Source organism: Ictalurus punctatus, chromosome 2 (genome assembly GCF_001660625.3).
Source record: "Ictalurus punctatus breed USDA103 chromosome 2, Coco_2.0, whole genome shotgun sequence".
NCBI lineage: Eukaryota > Metazoa > Chordata > Actinopteri > Siluriformes > Ictaluridae > Ictalurus > Ictalurus punctatus.
In genome coordinates, this window is record NC_030417.2 from 5,428,275 (window position 1) to 5,447,181 (window position 18,907).

Sequence of the window (18,907 nt, forward strand, 5' to 3'; positions counted from 1 at the left end):
CTGATGTCTGACTGGTCTCCGAGCCCTTCAGTGTACTGTGGCTCGTCCCCTGCAAATTGGGATGAGATGAATGGAAGCTCTCACCTGCCCCCTCCTCGTCATAATCTCCCCCAATAACTAGGCTCTCAGAGGCCCTAGTGGAGAGTGCATCCTCCTCCTTTGTCTCAAAGGCTGGTGGCAGTATTGCAGGCAGCACCCTGGGGGGAGACTGCGGTGCAGCTGCAGCAGGATCGCTAGAAGGCTGTGCACTAGGTGGTTGCAGATTAAGGTGGAGAGACTTAATCTCTGCAAACTCAAAAGCCAAGGTGTCTACCTTCTGCGTTTCCCCTTACTAGGGGCCCCCCCGCGAATTGGCCTTACAGCACTTATGAGAGCTGGGAGACATGGCCAGTGTAGGATGCAGTTGAATGCACAACCCTAGCTGGCCCAGCCTGGCTGCCCGTCTGCTAAGCTCATGGACCTGCAGTTCATGCATGCCATCTCTGCCAATCCCTCTCTTAAATGGTCAACCCCCATGCAAGAGGGACATCTCTCATGGCCATCCTCTAGTTCCAGAGGGGCCAGGCAATCAATACATGTCATAAACAAGGGTACCAACAATAATTACTATCCACGTGGTTTTCTGCTTGTGACCACTTTGTCAGGTGGTAATTGAGCACGAACAGAGAAATATATACACTTTGCCATATCTCTGCAAATAATTAATAAAATCCACAAACTAAATCACGGGGATGAAAAACAATCACCCGTTTTGATCACACGCCTTCAGGGTGTGTTATGTAGCCTATCCAAGCACAACGAGTCAATTATGAGAATTAAACAATAGAAATATTGGGAACTGCAATATGGTGTAGTTAAGAGCGGACACGCTCACACTATAGCCAATAATTAAGTCAATTCATGGAATAAATCACGGGGATGGAAACAATCACCCGTTTCAATCAACCCCAATCAAGGGTGTTGTGTAGCCACAACAAGTCAATTATGAGAATTAAACAAGAACAATATTGGGGAATGACCCCTCTATGGTAACTATGCTCTATGGTGTAATATGGTGCAGTTAAGAGCGAACACGCTCACACTATAGCCAATAATTAAATCAATTATTAAGTCAATTCACGGAATAAATCACGGGGATGAAAAACAATTCAATGAAGCCCAACCGGCGTGCGTTGCTTACCGACAGCGCGCTTTCAAAAAATGAAACAACCAAAACCGTGGGAAATAACTCCACGATACGTACAACCCGACTTCAATTATTTAGCCTTGTATCAGCGTTAAAGCGAGAAACACCAAACTTATCATGAACTGTAAACTGCCGCCTGTCGAATTAGAGCGTGCCCACTCTTAAACAGCGCTGATAGCAGAGTCACTTACCTTTCGCTGGATAGCGTACTATCTGAAGTGAAATAATCACAAAAAAGGCTAACCGCAGTCTTTAGAGGACGAAAGTTCGTAGCTCCAACCCTACTTCGGGTTACAAGACTACCAGCAGTGCCTGCACTCCTGAACCTGCTTATCAACGTGGGAAGATAACGAGGTAGTTTCCGGGGTGAACGTGCCTTTACTACCGGGGCAAAAGGCATATGTCACCAAGTTCACAGGTGAATTTCTTGATATAAACACTCGACCTGCACGTAGACGTGATGGACATCCAGGTGCTGAAAGCACTACCTCTGGCGGTCAGTAGAAATGAAATAGAACTGTAAATGCTCATAACAGATTACTGTCTATTGTGACATTGTTTATTGTTAAAAGCACTATTCAAATAACCAAAGGTGTCCAGCAGGCCACCGTGAGCAAATAAGAAGATAAAAACAAGGTCTTCTGTTCAACACATGATTAGCAAACAATTCCAGATGTGACCCCAAAGATGTCCTCCTAAAGATGCCTGAAGAATTCTGAGTCTTGAATGTACGGCTTACGTGCACAGCATGATAGTGCCCCCTGGATACAACGTCTTGTACTGGAGACAGCACTGCAGCACCAGATCGTCATTATTCATCGCAATCAGCCTGCCTGAAACAATGTTAACCAACAGTGCCATCAGCTGGTGAGCTGCTGCATGCATTCATACAAAGAACAAATGAAAAACCCCACAAAACACACAAAATCAGCAGCTCACAGGCAGCTTGACACTCTTGCTGCATGGACTGGCCCCAGAGACGTGGCTCCTGGTTCTTCAGGGAGGTGTAGATGTAGTCCACAGCTGGACGGGCTTTGCTTTCTACGTTCTTTGACAGTTTCCCGCTTTTTAACAAGTCCAGCTCTTGTAGAACCACCCAGGGAACCAGCAGCGTCGGGAACCCCAGAGCTGCAGCACAGAAAGAGTTACTTAACCAGTTAAACCCAATCTCTTTGCTATCACAAATCAAATACTGTTTAAATCTGAATGATCACGTTGACATTTTTTCTCTTTAATATCAACTGTAGTCGTGTTATAGTACTAGAGCAATGGGAAAAACTATCCAAAATGCAAAATAACAATACACTAAACACTAAAACAGTTTTCTGCATTGTAAGGCTCACCAAAAAAAAAAAACACAACACCCTGAACCAAGTTTTCTAATTAATAAGTAGATAACTAGTTTTTTTTAGTATTTGTCAAATATTACATTTGCAGATATGAGAAGTAATTCCAAGTATGTCATCTTTCACTCATGTTTATACAGGATGTTGACAACCTACCCACCCACGCACGTACTAACGCAGACATACTCACTGACTGCTTTATTAGGAACATTTATGCTCATTCATGCAGTGATGCAATCAGTTCAAATGCTCATTCATGTTGCATCACCGGAATGCATCAAATCACACAGATATAGGCCAAGAGCTTCATTTCATTCCAGTTCAAATTCCATCTACTGAAAGAGTTCTGATACACGTGCTTAAAAGCAAAGTGAATTTTCCTCATAATGGTGAGTTTTATTGGTTACTTGTCCAACAAGTGTGCCGACTAGGATGCCTGAGAAAAACAAGATCTGTCGTACAATCTGTAATTCCAATTTCAGATCTTTTTAGAATAGTATTTAGAATTAAGGAGAACACCAGAGCCCTGTTTATATTTAATTAACAAACGTGAGTAGAGATTGGCCGATAATCGGTTTTACCGATATTTAAGCGTTTTACCATAATCAGATATCGGTTTTGTAATATCAGATCGAGCGATCCCATCTTGTGGTCGTTTTGAGATTGCGAGCAGGACCGTGATTGCAGCACTAAATCTGAGGGGAGACGAATCAACGACGACATGCACAGGTAAAGTACATTTGCTTTAATTAATTGATAAACTTTATTTAACATAACAGCCATTAATGTTACATAAACGCTTGATATGTAGTTTAGGAAATACAGACGAACTCACAGAGTCATGTAATCTGTTTACCTCACTGAAGCTTTTATTCAAAAAAAAAAAAAAAAAAAAAAAAAAGACACTTTAGTAACAGTGCACTTTATTTTTTGCACACTTTCAGACCATTTTATTTATTTGTGGAGGAGGTGAAATTGACAAAATTGTTATAAATAAAATGGTTTGTTCAGTTCAGTGGTGGTGTCAAAAATCTTTGTGTCAAAAACAGAAGTAAAACAGTAAATAAATATCGGTTCTGGATATAGGTTATCGGGCACGTAAACATGCAAATAATCGGGATCGGTTATAATTTTTTTTTTTTTTTTTTTAAATCAATATCGGTCGATTTCTCAAACTTGAGCTTGTGACCAGGGCTCTATGGTAACAATTGCTTTTGTTGCTAGGAGCACATGTACTCATAATTACAAAAATTTAGGACCACAGGCAAAAATTTTGTTTTTTTAGGCACATTAATGTGCCACAATATAACGCACCAGTAGGCATGAGAAAACTTGCGCTTGTCAATTATGACAGAATTTAGGAACATAGTGTGAACCATGACACATTAATTTACCTTCTGATAAACTAAAAGTAACATTTTCAGTTAATTTTACAGATTGTATGCAAAAAACAACCGTTGACCTGTACCACCTTGTAAACAAATACAATAAACCTCAGTGTTCAGTGTTTGAAGTCTGCTCCTCTTAAATATATTTAAAGCTACACTATTAGACATTTTCCACTGTCATGGTTCTGGGCTGGAGTCAGTTCTCGAAGCGCTCTGTGTATATTGTGTATATATCTGAATAATCTGATATAGGATGTGATTGGGTGAGTTCATTTACCTGTCAGATGCAAAGCGCTTCAGTTTAATGTGTTCATTAGGGATGCACCGATCAGGAATTTTACGACTGAAACCGATCCAGATACCAATCTTTTTTTGTTTAAACTTTCAGGAGGTCTGTCATAAACAGTTAAATGTAAGCTCTCTGCTCATGGTCACTGTTAATTGAGTTAAAATAATAGCAATGAGAAAAACTGTTGGTTATTTGATAAATAAACAGCATAAATATTTATTTTAAAATATCATAAACAATAAAGAGTCCTAATTAAAAGTAGACTAACACAAAAAATGATCCATATTAGCAAAAAGGCTAATAGCCTTCTAAGAAAATAACGAACTAAGCTTAATGTCAAATTGATATTAAATTCAACTCATAGTAATTAAACATTATTTCACTTATCATTTTATTTATATTTTATGAAGTTTTTATAATATCTGGTTTTTATATTAAATGATTTATTTATAACCAAGCACATTTTCGGTCTTCACATTTTAGTTTGTTTATCAGTTTTAGATGAGTTCCCCCAGTACAGTGTTGCCATGTCTGCTGATAATATTGTGTTTTGGGGGGGATTAAATTAAAACTGGAGTTGATTTTCCTAGTGATATCTGGCAACCATAAGTTTAAATGAAGTGAAGGCGCTATTAGAGTTAGTGAAGAGTCAAGGAGAGTGGCAGTGTACTGTATGTTTACAGACTGAACATTTGCTATTCTTGATTATGATTGGTGAGGAATTATTTAATAAAGAAGTTTGAATTAAAACCCACCTTGTAGCGTTAGCATTATTATTAATTTACTCTGCTTCTCTGCAGTATTTTCACACTTGTTCGGCTGACTGAGGTGATGAAAAGCAGTGTGAAAGTAACTGTTGCGCGGTGTAGATGTATTTTGGACTTCCTGTAGTTTTTATTCTGATTGTATTATACAACTCCGAACAGGTCACTCGCACAGGTGCGCCTAAATATTTATTCACAGTCACACAGAGTACTTTACAGTCGCAAATGCGAGTGAAATGGTCACACTGTAGAGCCCTGGTGACCACTGTCCTCCTACCTCCAAGTCCATGGGATCTAATCCTCTTCACAAAGTCCAGGTGGCTGAGGAGAACATTGGTGTCGAGCACAATGAGAAGGTCCTGCTGCTGCTTCTGACCTTGAGATGTCACACACAAAAATACACACACGTATAAAACAGCAAAGCGCTTGCCTACATGGACATATCTTGATTTTGCCTAATAGTTTGTGCATGCAAGTACAATAGAGTCCAGTAGAGTTTGGTATGCTCAAACATACTCATACACACAAATTTTTACTCACATTTTCCTTCACATCATCTCCACATCATCAGGTGCAAGCATTCACTGATGCTCAAGATGGCAACACGATACATTAAGAGCCAGGGGGATTTAAACTTTTGAACAAGATGATCTGTGTAAATTGTTATTATTTTGTTTAAAGATCTTATTTTTTCATTTAGTACTGCCCTTTAGAAGCTAAAGAAGATATTTACATGATTCTCAGAAGACAAAATAATAACAATTTACACCAATCATCCTGTTCAATCCCCCCCCCCCCCCCCCCCCCGCTTGCACCATATGTAATAGTCGTGTACGAGTCCCTCAGTGTGAAAAGATGGATATTAAAATCATATAGTCGCTGTTGGAAAGGGCTCAAATATGCAGAAGATGCTGGAATAGCAAAGAATGTGCAGGACCTGGAGGATTTTTCTGAAGAACAGTGGGCAGTTTAACTGCTCAGGACAAACAAGGGACTCGTGAACAACCATCACAAAACATAAAAACAGTCGTTGATCATCCAGGTAACAACACAAAGTATTAATAATCAAGGGTATGTAAACTTTTGAACAGGGTAATTTTTATAAATTCAGCTATTATCTATATGTAAACATCTGTTATGTGAAAACGCTTATTAAAGACTGTACTAAAAAAAAGATTTTTATGATCAATCTTATTTTGTTAAAAGTATTAAGATTTTGCAGATTCAAAAAGGAGTATGTAAACTTTTGGGTATGTAAACTGAATTTGCGATGCATTGCATTCATTTTCAAACTCGACCCTATTGTACGTTTTCATGCACGCCCATTTACCCAGTGGTGACATTACTGAGTGCAATGGTGGCGCTCTCGTCTGCCGGGTCTACGTCCATGCTGGTCAGCTCTCCGTAACTCTTCTCCACCTTCACGTGCAGTTGTCTGTTGGAGCGAGCCAGATGCAGCTCCTCAACTATCTGCATCTACGGTCGTAACAGAACAACGTGACGCCCAAAAACACACACAGTCTTCATTATAAGGGATGGACAATTCCATTAAACTTACCTCATAATCATTATCACTGGTTTCTGTGCACTCAGTAGAAGCGTCGTAACAACAAGCCTGAAAAAGAAAGTCCGAAGTCTTAATGAACTTCATTACTGACAAAATGTGATATACATAACTGTTTTTTTTCTTTAAGAACGAGTTTTTGTTTTTAATCATGGAATCCCAAACTTAATCCTAAATACTGGAGATACCTACGAAGTAGAATTTACTCTGTTTCGTGAACGAAGAAAATGACATGACTTACACGTTCTAGTAAACCATTACTGCTGCTTGGGGTACTCGTCTCTTTTGTTCTACACGACTGTGCTCGCTGGACAGGAGGAGAACGGGAAGGAACTGGAGAAGGAACCTCTGCCGGAATTGGTTGAGTATGTTCAGGGGTGACCTTCACAGATGGAGAATCTATCATCTTAGGAGAAGATTTCTTGGTGGCGGGAGACTTTTTAACATGTTCCCAAATGGAAGTGCTTGTCTGCGCCTTCACAACATTAGACTTCTTTGGGATCTTGAAAGTGACTTTAAGAGAAGGAGAAGACAATGGCGGATCTTCTCCGGAGGTAGGGGAGGTAAGGGAGGTAGGGGGACAGATGGACTCAGAGTGTCCCTTACCCTGCGTTTTCTGGCTGATGTTGTGTGTAAGCACGGATGCTGGACTTTTAGACTCTTTAGACGAGTTTTGGTGAATTTTCTCCTGACTGCTGGGTTTCCATTCCGAGATACGCGCTTCATTTGACTCGCTGTACCCCGTCTCCACTAACTCCTTTCTCTCTCGCCTGCCAACATCGGCCTGTTCTTTGCTGGATCTTCGCTTGGTCTTTGAGTAATCATCCTCCTTTGATGCCCTTCTTTTCATGAGCTTCTTCCTCTTTTCTTCTCTCTTTCCAGGCTCCTCTGATGAAGACCTCCTCTTACTCTGGCTCTTCCTCCACTCAGGCCGCTCTTTGGTTGGGGCTTCAGGAACTTGGTTGCTGGAGCTCTTAGTTGAGGTAGATGTGTAACGTGATGAGGAAGAGTGCTTCACTGAGCTGTGCAATGCCCTGTACTCATGGCCACGAGAGTCTTTGTTTACTTCCGATTTCTCCTTCATGCTTTCTCCATCCGATTTTTTGTAAATCCCGCTTTTTGCAGGGATTTCCCTCGATCGTGGTCGTGGACAGTCAATGCTTTCGCTGTAGAAATAAGAAAGACATTTCTGGGTCAAATGAAACCGTGTAAATTGGATTCTGCTACTGTATGCCGGAGATATGTAATAAATAAAAAATTATGTGGTCATGTTGTTATAGAAAATTATTCAATACTGTGGTGGTGGTGTGATCCCATTACTGCCCTAAAGTTATTTTCCAAAAACAGCACATCCTTGCTGACTTGATAATTGTATGCAATGAGTAGGTGTACAGGTGTTCTTATTAAAGTGTCCGGTATAATATATACAAAGCTTCAGCACAGTACACCATCATCAGCTATGAGATTCTGAGGCTGAGATGAAGATAAATACCTAACCTCACCTGCTCACATGCTTGTTTTTGTCCCTGCGACTGCTTCTGCGTCTCTCTCTGTCCTCTTTCCCCTAAAACAACATATAATAATGAAGAACACGCAGGAACGAACAATTTCAAACATGTAATGCTTTAAAAACCTCCCCATCCTTACCTGATCCTCGCTGGAGGACGATGATGATCTGTGTTTCTTTCGTTCTTTCTTATGCTTCTTTGTTCTGGTCTTTTTTCTGGGCATCGCTGCTGCCTGTGAGGATATACAATGATGTGAATTCGACAGGGACATGACTGAAACTCAGATGTTTCCTTACTATCTGAAGAAGTATAAAGTATAGTTCAATCGTACCATACTATAGTAATACTTGTAGATATATTATGCAATATATATATACATCGATCAGCCATAACATTAAAACCAGTGACAGGTGAAGTGAATAACATTGATTATCTCATTACTTTGGCACCTGTGAAGGGGTGGGATATATTTATTAGGCAGCAAGTGAACAATCGGTTCTCGAAGTTCATGTGTTGGAAGCAGGAAAAAAGGGCAAGTGTAAAGACCTCAGCAACTCTGACAAGGGCCACATTGTTATGTCTAGACAACTGGGTCAGAGCATCTCCAAAACAGCAGGTCTTGTGGGGTGTTTCCAGTATGCAGTTGTTAGTACCTACTAAAAGTGTTCCAAGGAAGGACAACTGGTGAACCGGTGACAGGGTCATGGGCGCACAAGGCTCGTTGATGCATGTGGGGAACGAAGGCTAGCCCGTCTGGTCCGACTCGGCCTCCAAATCCATCAGATCTCAATCCGATCGAACATCTGTGGGATGTGCTAGACAAACATGTCTGATCCATGGAGGCCCCACCTCACAACTTACAGGACTTAAAGGATCTGCTGCTAAAGTCTTGGTGCCAGATACCACAGCACACCTTCAGAGGTCTTGTGGAGTCCATGCCTCGACGGCTCAGAGCTGTTTTCCCTGCATAAGGAGGACCTACACCGTATTAGGCAGGTGGTTTTAATGTTATGGCTAATCGATGTATGTAGATATACGGTGTAAAATATACAAAGATTCATTCAATCATCTCTAGAAACTGCTTTATCCTGATCAGGGTTGTGGTGGATCCGGAGACGATCCTGAGAACACTTGGTGCAGGGTGGAACACCAGTCCATCGCAGAGCAACATGAGCACACACACACTTAGGGGTAGTTAAGCATAATCCACCTACCTGCAGGTTATTAGTAGGTGGAAGGAAAACCGGAGAACCTGCGGACATGGAAAGAACCTGCGTCACTCCACACAGACAGTAACCTGAGCTCAGGATCGAACCAGCGACCCTGGAGGCAATGCTACCCCATACACCACCATACATACCCCACAGCAACACAAACTACTCTCTCTAACTGTACACGCAGGTGTACAAACAAGGTAGGTATCATAAATAATAAAGTGGTAAGTAAGTGCACAGAGTGTGACAGCTGTGCTGTGAGTGGTCCGTCATCTCTGATCACCAGTGGTTCCTTTCTACTGATGGACAAGAAGGTGGCTAACAAACTGTGTACAGCAAAACAGTATAAAGATTCAGGATGGTATACGTACAAAAGTGATTATACGTACCTAAAAAATAAAATGTGTAGCTTCAATAGGAAGCTTTTGATAGCAATAAGATGTTGGGTAAATAATAGAGGTTATAAAGTAATATTATAAGTTTGCTAGGCTGTTTTTTTCTGTATTGGATTAAAGTCCTCTGGATGAATGAATAAACCTGAATGGACTACATGTTTATCAGCTTTCTATCATTATAAGGTTTGATCTGGGTTAAGAATGAATGAAAGTTAGATTAGACTAATACTAAGGTCACTAGTTTGCTTCCTTACTAACCTCTTACTCCCTACTAACTCATTTTAACTGTGTTGCTAACTCGGTGCCTTCATTTTTTTGCCTTCATGTCTAACTAACATTAATTCTTCAAACAGAGCTCATAATTTCACCAAACCTTTAAACTTTAAGCTCTTGTGTCACTGGGATATTAAACAGAGAAAATGTCACTTGCCGGAGTTTGACAGACTGGACCGAGTATCTCGCTGCTTCAAATTCAGACGTGTTGTTATTTTTATTCCACTCGTATTCAGGATTAGCCTGTAACCCTAACAGCCAATCAGAGCGCAAAAATGGGTCGGTGTTAACCAATCACAGCGCTGGAGGCGGGATTCATCGGAATATGGGTAGAGAATATGGGTAAATAACCGCTCTCGTATTCAAGATTGTGATTGGGTAACTCTGATATCACGTATGAGGCATGGAGGCTTTAGATTGGCTAGTTTTGCTCTGGATGACGAAACACACAGGATTGTGATTGGATGCATTATTTATTTATTTATTTATTTAGCGAGCAGGTTGTTATCGGTTGAGTTCACAGAGTGGCGCAGGAATTATGTTGTTTGTACTGGAATGCGGAAGTTAGCATCACACTGGTTCTCTCGACAAAAACCTAATAGGATTTTCCCATAGGCTTTTGGATTATCGCAAAAAATAAGCTCTGTGATCAACAACAGTGAACAATACTAGCACGTTTTGTCCATCAAAATAACTTTCACAAATGAACACAACTTTTAGGAAGTTTGTAGCCTAAATACAATCTCCAGAAGTACAATGCTAACCGTATGATATAAACGAACTACACCGCAGTCGCGCGACCTCAACGTCACCATCACCAAGCTTCCGACAACTTTTCCAAACTTGATTTAAAAACATTTTCCATAATACAGATGTACTCTGTGGGTGAATCTTCATCCACACATTTTTTTTGGAATTGTGCACAACAAACCTGAACCAGTTTATCTGCAAAGCTTTTCCTATTCGGCGTGATGACGTTTAATGCCCCCGACAACGTCTGTAGTCCCATTTAGCATTCACCTTTTCCAAATACAGCTAAAAAAAAAGCTAAAAGCTAAAAAAAAAAAAAAAATCACGAGTAGGGTATTACTGTTGTATTTTATGTGGTAGAATAAAACGTGAAAATATTTTGAGCTTGTGTTCACCACTTCAGGCTTTTAACAAAAATCCCATAAAAAAAAAAAAAATTGACTTCGGGACGATGGAACCGGAAGTACTAAATTGCTAACTCGTTTCCGGGTTTTGACGTTACAAAATGACGTCATCCCTGCATCACTCCATACAGTCAGGAATTCACAATTTTAATTTATTTTATTTTATTATATTTATCTATTTATTATTTTTAATTAATGAAGATGAAACATTTTCAAACAACATTGCAAAACATCCTCACAACAGAGAGTGTAAAGTCCACGAACCAGGCACCATAGCACCAAGAAAGAAGAGGAAGAAGACCTTTTTCCTTCCCTTAACCATAGGGGTCTTCTAAATAATAATAATAAAAATAATAATAATAATAATAATAATAATAATAATAATAATAATAATAATAATAATAATTCATGAAACAAGGATGTAACTTTTTTGTTGCAGTTTTTCTTTTTCATTATTTTGAATGATTCTAAGTAAATAAATAATAATTTTTTGAAAGATGTAAACCAAGACTTAATATATTTCAACTTGTGTGAAAAATAGAATTGAATATTTTTCACCATTATTAAAATTACTAGTGGAATGGCTTTAACTATACTGGGCAGCATTGTTTAATACATCTATTGAGTTCAAAAGATGTGAGGATCCTTGTAATAAAGAAATGGAACCATTTGTATTATAATATAAAGTTTCAATAATCTCGCAAAACTTCTACCTGAACCAATAAAGCCTAAGTGCTGTAACCATAAACTGATGCTCTGTTGTATCAGGAGGGTTATGAAAGTTAAGAAACATAACAAACCCATCGTCTACAACGTCACCACTATCATCAGGAAGATCTTGTACTAAACGGATATTATTATGTGTTGATCTTTGTCTCATGAATCCGGAATGGGTCTCACTAATTACCCGTGTCAGACCTTTTTCTTTAGACGAGAAGCATAGATATGAGTCTACATTTCAGAGTCTGTGTTTAACAGAGTTATAGGGTGATTATTTTCTAATGAGTTTAAGTCTTTTCCTGGCTTAAGAAGTGTGAAGAATAAAGTTCTCACTTGCTTAACCGAAAACAGCTCATAAGGAGCTCCAGAAATATCTGTAAAAGTTGGCAGATTGTATTTCAAGCCCAAGAGATGTATCAATTGATCAAAGGCAGTTAACTGCTTAGTTCAATTCTTTAAGGGTAAAATCTGCTTCACAATTATCTCTAAATTGTAAATCTATCTGAGGGATAAAAAGTTTGATTGAATCAAAACATAGTTTTCTCTCCGAGGTTTTCTCATAACAATGTTATCCAGCCTAGATTGTTATAAGAGCAATTTTGATCCTTTATTTAGAGGAAGCAGAAAATTTCTTTCATAAGGTCCTCCTCTTCTAACAAATGAGTTTTAAATAATTGCTTATTAGTTACATCTTTAAAGAAGTTACATTTCAATAAAACATTTCCCATGTATAAATAAGATTTCACAAAATTCTGAACTAACAAAAAAAAAAAAAATTTCTGGAGGCTTCTTCCTGATTGAGCTGAAGCTTTGGAGCATTGTAAACTCAGAGCACAGCGAGAAATTCGAGTCTGTTGGTTTCATAATTTTAATCCGTTATGATTTTGATAAAATTCTGTGCTTCAAATGTTGGCTCAAATTTAGCCTATTACCCAAAAACATTTAAAATTCAACTTAGAAGCCAATACTCACATCTACCTCTGAGATAGAAAAAATACACCAGCCGTGAGTGAGAAGAAGCAAGGGTCCAGCTTTATTGTTCCATTCCACCACACGAGATCCACACCGATGAGAATTCTCAGAAGTGATCCGACACCTGGAGCTCAAGCTCCAGTATTTATACATTAGGTTCGGAAGTGGAGAGAGACAAAACAATTTAGAGAGACCTTGGTCTCGCGGGGTCAGCTTGACTCAGCTACCCTTATAAATGGCTCCTCATGGTTTTCTCTTAAAATTAAGGCCTTCCTTGCGAGCCAAGAACCCTCACCATTTGAGTCATGAGTAGGTTTACATTTTCCTGTATTTCTAGTTTGTAATTTATTTTCATATTTGCACTATATTTCTTATTTTATATATATTTATACTACTTGAAAAGCGGTTTACTGTACTTCCAACTTCTTAATATCATTACAGTTCTACTGTCCTGCATATCCCACTATTCTGTTTTTTTTATAGAGTTTCTCTATTACTATAAGATATTATTAAAGTTATTCATGTGTGTGTATGAGAAAGAGAGAGTGTGTGTGTATGTTGTGTCTACTTGCCCGCCCTTGACTGTACGAGCGTGTGTGTGTGTGTGTGTGTGTGTGTGTGTGTGTGTGTGTGTGTGTATTAGCACTCCTCAGCTCAGCTCGTATACCTCTTTTTGGCTTTTTTTGACTACTACTGCTCTTAAAGATCTTTAAAGTGTAATTCCAATCCGTCAATGTCCGCCTAATCCCGCTTCTATGTGTCTAGGTGCCCGTTTTTTCTTCTTCTCCCTTTTGCTGGATGCTAGGTCTCCCTTATGTTTATTTTATGACATTTTTTTATCCACAACATTATTTATGTGAAAATATTAGGGATGTGATTGTGCTACAATAAAAATTTCAAATATCATGCTCCACTGTCATTTTTTATTTATTTTTATCACTGCAAATAGTATGAAAATGTATAAGCTACAAACAAGCTACAGGAATTTTACAAATGTTTCAAGTAAAATTTCTAAAGTATTTTCAAATTATGGGAATATTAAGAATATTATATTATTTAAGAAGTGTGTGCACAAGCAAAACCAAGAAGAGTGAGAAACTTAATGTAAAGAAAACCTAAAAACATTTATACCTTAAATGTTTAGACCTGGTGAGATGCCTGGACGACTTAGAATATGACATGAACAGAAAATAAAAGTGTGTAGATATGACTGTGCAGTCAACAAGATCCTTACAAATCCTTAAAAGGTGAAAATGAAACCATGTTAATGTCTGTGCATATGTTTGCATGTCCTCCTTGTGGTTGTGTGTGCGGTTTCCTCCCACTGTCCAAAAACATGCAGCTTTACTATGTTTGATTGCCCCAGGTGTGAATGTGTGTGAATGGTGCTCTGAGATGGACTGGCGTCCCATCTGAATTCTCCCACCTTGTGCCCAGCGTTGCTGAGATAGAGTCCGGGTCCATGATGACGCTGACCAGGATAAATCAGTTACTGAAGATGAATTAATAAATAAATTAATTAACCCTATAGCTGCACCATGCTGTATATAAGCCATAGTCCATATGTTTCTTTCTCTTCTTCTCTTTATGGAAAGAGGATCCTATGTTCCAGGCAAAGTGAGATTTTCACATACTAAAACACTGAATGCTAAGGGTGTCAGATGTAATCTATGCCATGCAACCACAGGATTCATGTCAGCGGTTCATGTCAGTGGTTTATGCGCGATGCCTATTTCCAGCACTTGGTCTCACAGTGGAACAAGCTGCACAATTCATCACCATGAGGCTGGTTCACTGCCACTCTGACAAGTGGCAGACATTATTAAGGACTGACAGCAGGTGTAACAGCAATTCCCCCCTCACATGTGCTAGAGTCCTTTAAGACCTCTCTTTATGAGAATCTGCAGGATGCTAAATTACAATCATGTCACTTTATGACTTTGCTGCAAGGTCATACACGTGCCTCTGAAAGGTATTAGCAGTTCATTAAACCACAATTGCATTCATAACTAGCGTTCTCATGGTACTTCAGAGCCACTGTGAGACACTCAGCATGTCAGAGGCTGTAAGAGGCTGTTTCTGCTGTAAGACCAGGGCAGGGCAGTGGGGATTGATGGGAAAATGGCTACTTCCTCTTTCTCAAAGTTAACGAAAGATGTACCTTGCACAGAGAATACTGTGTGATACTCAACACTCAACAAGCACATTATCATGCACCCTTTAACATGTTATAAGGACTGTTTTAACAACAATTTACACAAAACAGGGTGATGACAAAATCCTTCTAGAAATATAAGAGGTGTCTCAGTGGTTAAAGTCTCTGGGTTACTGATCAGAAGGTTAGGAGTTCAAACCCCAGCACTGCCGAGCTACTACTGTTGGGCTCTTGGCCAAGGACCTTAACCCTCAATTGATCAGCTGTTTAAATTAGATAAATGTAAGTCGCTCTGGATGAAGGCGTCTACCAAATGACATTAATGTAAATAAAAAAAAAAACAAATGATACAAAATAATAAATGATATTAAATGACACAGGCACTCAAAATATAATTTGCAGGATTATCCATCAGCACACAAATCTGCTATTAATGGTCAAATAAAAAAAAAAAAGTCACAGTAAAATAAACAAAGCCAATATTGTGAATCCTGTGCTTACCATGGTGTGTATTTAATATATTGTATGTATTCAGTATTATTGTAGATATTTACTGTGGATTAGATTGTTAGAATGCTGGCATATTCAGTGTTGTCTCCAGCGTTGATCTGGACCCGTGCTGCTCCGGCTGTTTTCATGTGGGTTACAGTAGAGTAAATAACATCAGGTTCAGTCTGTGGAAAGACAGAACCAGAAAATTATACATATAACACACACACACACACACACACACACACACACACACACACTCACACACACTCACACACACACACACACACACACACTCACACACCAATTTCTAATACTTTTACTGTTGACTCCAGAAACACATCTTGTATTTATACATCTGAGCAGTTGAAGGTTAAGGGCCTTGCTCATGGTCCAGCGGCAGAACTGGGATTTAAACTCACAACCTTCCAAGGAGAGGTCCAATGACTCAACCATTGAGCTACTACTGCCCATATAGTTCTGACAGAAGCAGCAGAAGATATTTTCCTATAGCTCACTGTTCAGTGAAAGCATGTGTGGTTCATGTGTGTTACCTGCAGTGTATCACAAATACAACTAAATCTCTAAAGGTAGAAACAAATCTGCTATAACTGTTACTGTAGAAGCCATGCAGAATTAAATGGAGATTAAATTTAGAATACAGTAGGACTCTGATGGACGATGAGAATCTGTTGAAATTTTATATTTCCTTTTGTCATTTATCTTCTGGATCAAAGACTTAAAAATTCCACATAATAATAAAAACGCAACTGAGCTCAGGCCTGCATGTACACTAACCTGATCCTTCCGCTTTCTCTTACAGTCCGGACGTCCTTCAGTGATCACGTTCTCTCCACATCTTCCTCCTATAGAGAAAAGACCTCAGAAATCACACCTCTAGTGGAAACGACACAATTTCATTTTCCTTATCCAGAGACACTTACAGAAGTGCTGCTGCTTCTACAGGTTTCAGCTCATCAATATCAGAATCTGTTTTGTGTGTGTGTGTGTGTGTTTGTTTTGTACCTTTGCGTCTCCAACAAATAAATGTCACTACACTGGGTATCACCAACAGTACAACTGCCACAATGCCGAAAACTGTGTAATAAAAAACAACAAAATATTAATAAATGTAACAATATAGATGCATTTTTTCATTGCTGATGAAAAGTTTTGGCACCTAGAGGGAGGCTGCTGTGTCTTTGCTGTTTATCTTGTTCCAGTGTTGTTGAGGATGATGCAGGTGGAGAGTTTGTTGTTGTACTCTGAGGCAGTTCTGATGAAGGTGTTGCGTCTGTTTTCCTCGAGTGTGTTGAAGTTTCTCTTCTTCTTACTGAAAAGACAAAACTTGACTGCCTTTGCTTTGATCTGATCCCCAAGGGAAAATTTCAACAAAATGTATCGGCAAAACATTTAGTTTTCTTTCAGCATGAATTCAATGATGTGGTTAAGTTCATGTAAACCCATGTTCATGTAAATGTGTGAGTCTGATCACAAATTCTTCATTTAATCTCCAAATCTGATTTCATATTCTGAATCACGAAGCCAAAATAGTGAGATTTAATCTGAAAGTGAAATTGCATCAGGTAACAGTTAAAAAACTATGCTGTGTGTGTGTGTGTGTGTGTGTGTGTGTGTGTGTGTGTGTGTGTGTGTGTGTGTTGTGCTTCTGCATCCCCAACAAATAAATGAGTGTCAGCAGCAGCAAAACCACACGAATGCAGAAAACTGTGTAATAAAAAACATCCAAAAATATTAATGTAATAATATAGACGTGTTTTTTCATTGCTGATGAAAAGTTTTGGCACCCAGAGGGAGGCTTCTATGTGTTTGCTGTTTATCTTGTTCCAGTGTTGTTGAGGATGATGGAGGTGGAGAGTTTGTTGTTTTACTCTGAGGTTGTTCTGATGGAGGTGTTGTGTCTGTTTTCCTTGAGTGTGTTGAAGTTTCTCTTCTTCCTACTGAAAACACAAAATTTATTAAAACCATTGTTTTTATCACTGTTAGTAATATGGCACATGACACTGGAGTAAAGCATGCTCACAGTCATTAATGAAAACATGTACCTTTAACAGATAATCTGACATCTCTGCTATCAGCCTGTACAGAACATCTGTAGAGTCCCTGGTCCTCTTCAGTCAGGTCTGATATGAGTAGAGAGAGGTTTCCTGGAGCGTTGTTACTGACCAGTTTGACTCTGTTTCTGTGACGTCCAGTCTGTTCAGGGTAAATTTCCTGAAAGTGATTGATTCCAGTTGCTGGTATTGAAAACTCCCATTTTACAGACTTTGGTTTGTCCTGTAGGTCAGTGCAGACGCAGGGCAGAACTACAGACTCTCCTGTGAACACAGTCACGTTCTCTACCCCTGTCTTCTTCACCAGCTCACAGCCTGTAAACATAACATTTACAGTTAATAATAGAAGTACTGCAATTATTAATATTCCGTGCTTGTAAATCACAATATTTTCTGCTGCAGACCAGAAGAGATTTTTAAAGGATGAGCCAATCACCTGTTTAAATTCTCTACATTAATCCAGTATCAGGACTCTGATACCCAACACTGAACCTATACTGGCTTATTTTTATTTTAATTACTGATAAATCTTTAATAATCTTTAATATTAGCTTAAATAATTTTATTTCAGGTAATGATGCTCTTACAGTTGGAAATAATGATCCCAATTAATATACTTCAACTTGCATAAAAACAAAAAAGTTCTTATAATTTTGGCATGTACCTTATCTTATAAATAAAGGTAAGAGATTACTTAAGGGACATCTTCATAGGGCTACATGACACCTACATAAACCCTTCATAACAACTGACATGAACCTAAATAAATATTTATGAAGACATGTATTTAAAAGACTTCCTAAAGCGTCAGCTGATGTACAGACTGTGTTTATCAATGTTCATGTTAAGTTGATATAACGTGTAGTCTAGTGAAACATTTCTGTAGACCAGTGCTTCCCAAACTGGGGCCTAGACTAAATCAATCAAATTAAATCAAATTACTTAAAATATTTCTGATAATATCAGTTTGAAACATCAAAACAAATATTATTTTCATTATAGCGAGGTGAGATACATTGCTTGTTAACAAAAAGTAGCTAACTACATTGCTAATGTATCAGCTAATGAATAACTGTATAATTTTGAAAAAAGTAATTAACACAATTTATAAATAATTCAGAACAATTATAAATTTATAATGTGCACATTAGGCCACATATCAATTTAAAATGATCATCGTGTTCACCTGTATATGTGTCCTTCAATTTGTGCTTGATCTGTGCTTGTATTGGACGAATTTTTTTAATCTTTGTATCTAATCTTTATATCTTTGTATTTAGTCTCTTAATATTTATGTCTAATAATTAGAATGCTAATCAAACACACCTGCCTGTAATTTTCTGTGTATAAATCTTTGGTTAGATGTTTCAGGTGTGTGTGATTAGGGATGGAGTTAAACTCTGCAGGACAGTTCA

The 18,907-nt window shown here is 38.6% G+C and overlaps 1 protein-coding gene and 1 long non-coding RNA gene across 12 annotated transcripts in view; both read right to left on the reverse strand.

The window, feature by feature from the left end:
* swt1 (SWT1 RNA endoribonuclease homolog) overlaps nt 1-11,126 on the reverse strand; it is a 31,177-nt gene extending 20,051 nt beyond the window's left edge. For 6 of the 11 annotated variants that reach the window (XR_008398142.1, XM_053686976.1, XM_053686981.1 and 3 more), the window contains exons 1-10: nt 10,085-10,165; nt 9,260-9,297; nt 8,185-8,277; nt 8,040-8,101; nt 6,779-7,703; nt 6,532-6,588; nt 6,320-6,449; nt 5,251-5,349; nt 2,126-2,314; nt 1,926-2,019 (exon numbers count right to left, since the gene is read on the reverse strand). Coding sequence is in view for 10 of the 11 variants with exons in the window: in XM_053686976.1 (XP_053542951.1) it covers nt 1,926-2,019; nt 2,126-2,314; nt 5,251-5,349; nt 6,320-6,449; nt 6,532-6,588; nt 6,779-7,703; nt 8,040-8,101; nt 8,185-8,268 (1,640 nt within the window). In the remaining variant the exon portion in view is untranslated. Of the gene's footprint in view, nt 1-1,925; nt 2,020-2,125; nt 2,315-5,250; nt 5,350-6,319; nt 6,450-6,531; nt 6,589-6,778; nt 7,704-8,039; nt 8,102-8,184; nt 8,278-9,259; nt 9,298-10,027; nt 10,053-10,080; nt 10,188-10,858 lie in introns of those variants that run through there. The other 5 variants (XM_017494811.3, XM_017494869.3, XM_017494829.3 and 2 more) reach the window with 5 other exon arrangements.
* Nucleotides 11,127-13,233: 2,107 nt separating this feature from the next.
* On the reverse strand, nt 13,234-16,425 carry LOC128635218 (uncharacterized). The gene is made up of 2 exons (XR_008398151.1): nt 16,216-16,425; nt 13,234-15,602 (listed from the first exon to the last, which is right to left on the reverse strand). It is a non-coding gene; the product is annotated as an uncharacterized LOC128635218 (long non-coding RNA).
* Between the last annotated feature and the right edge of the window lie 2,482 nt (nt 16,426-18,907).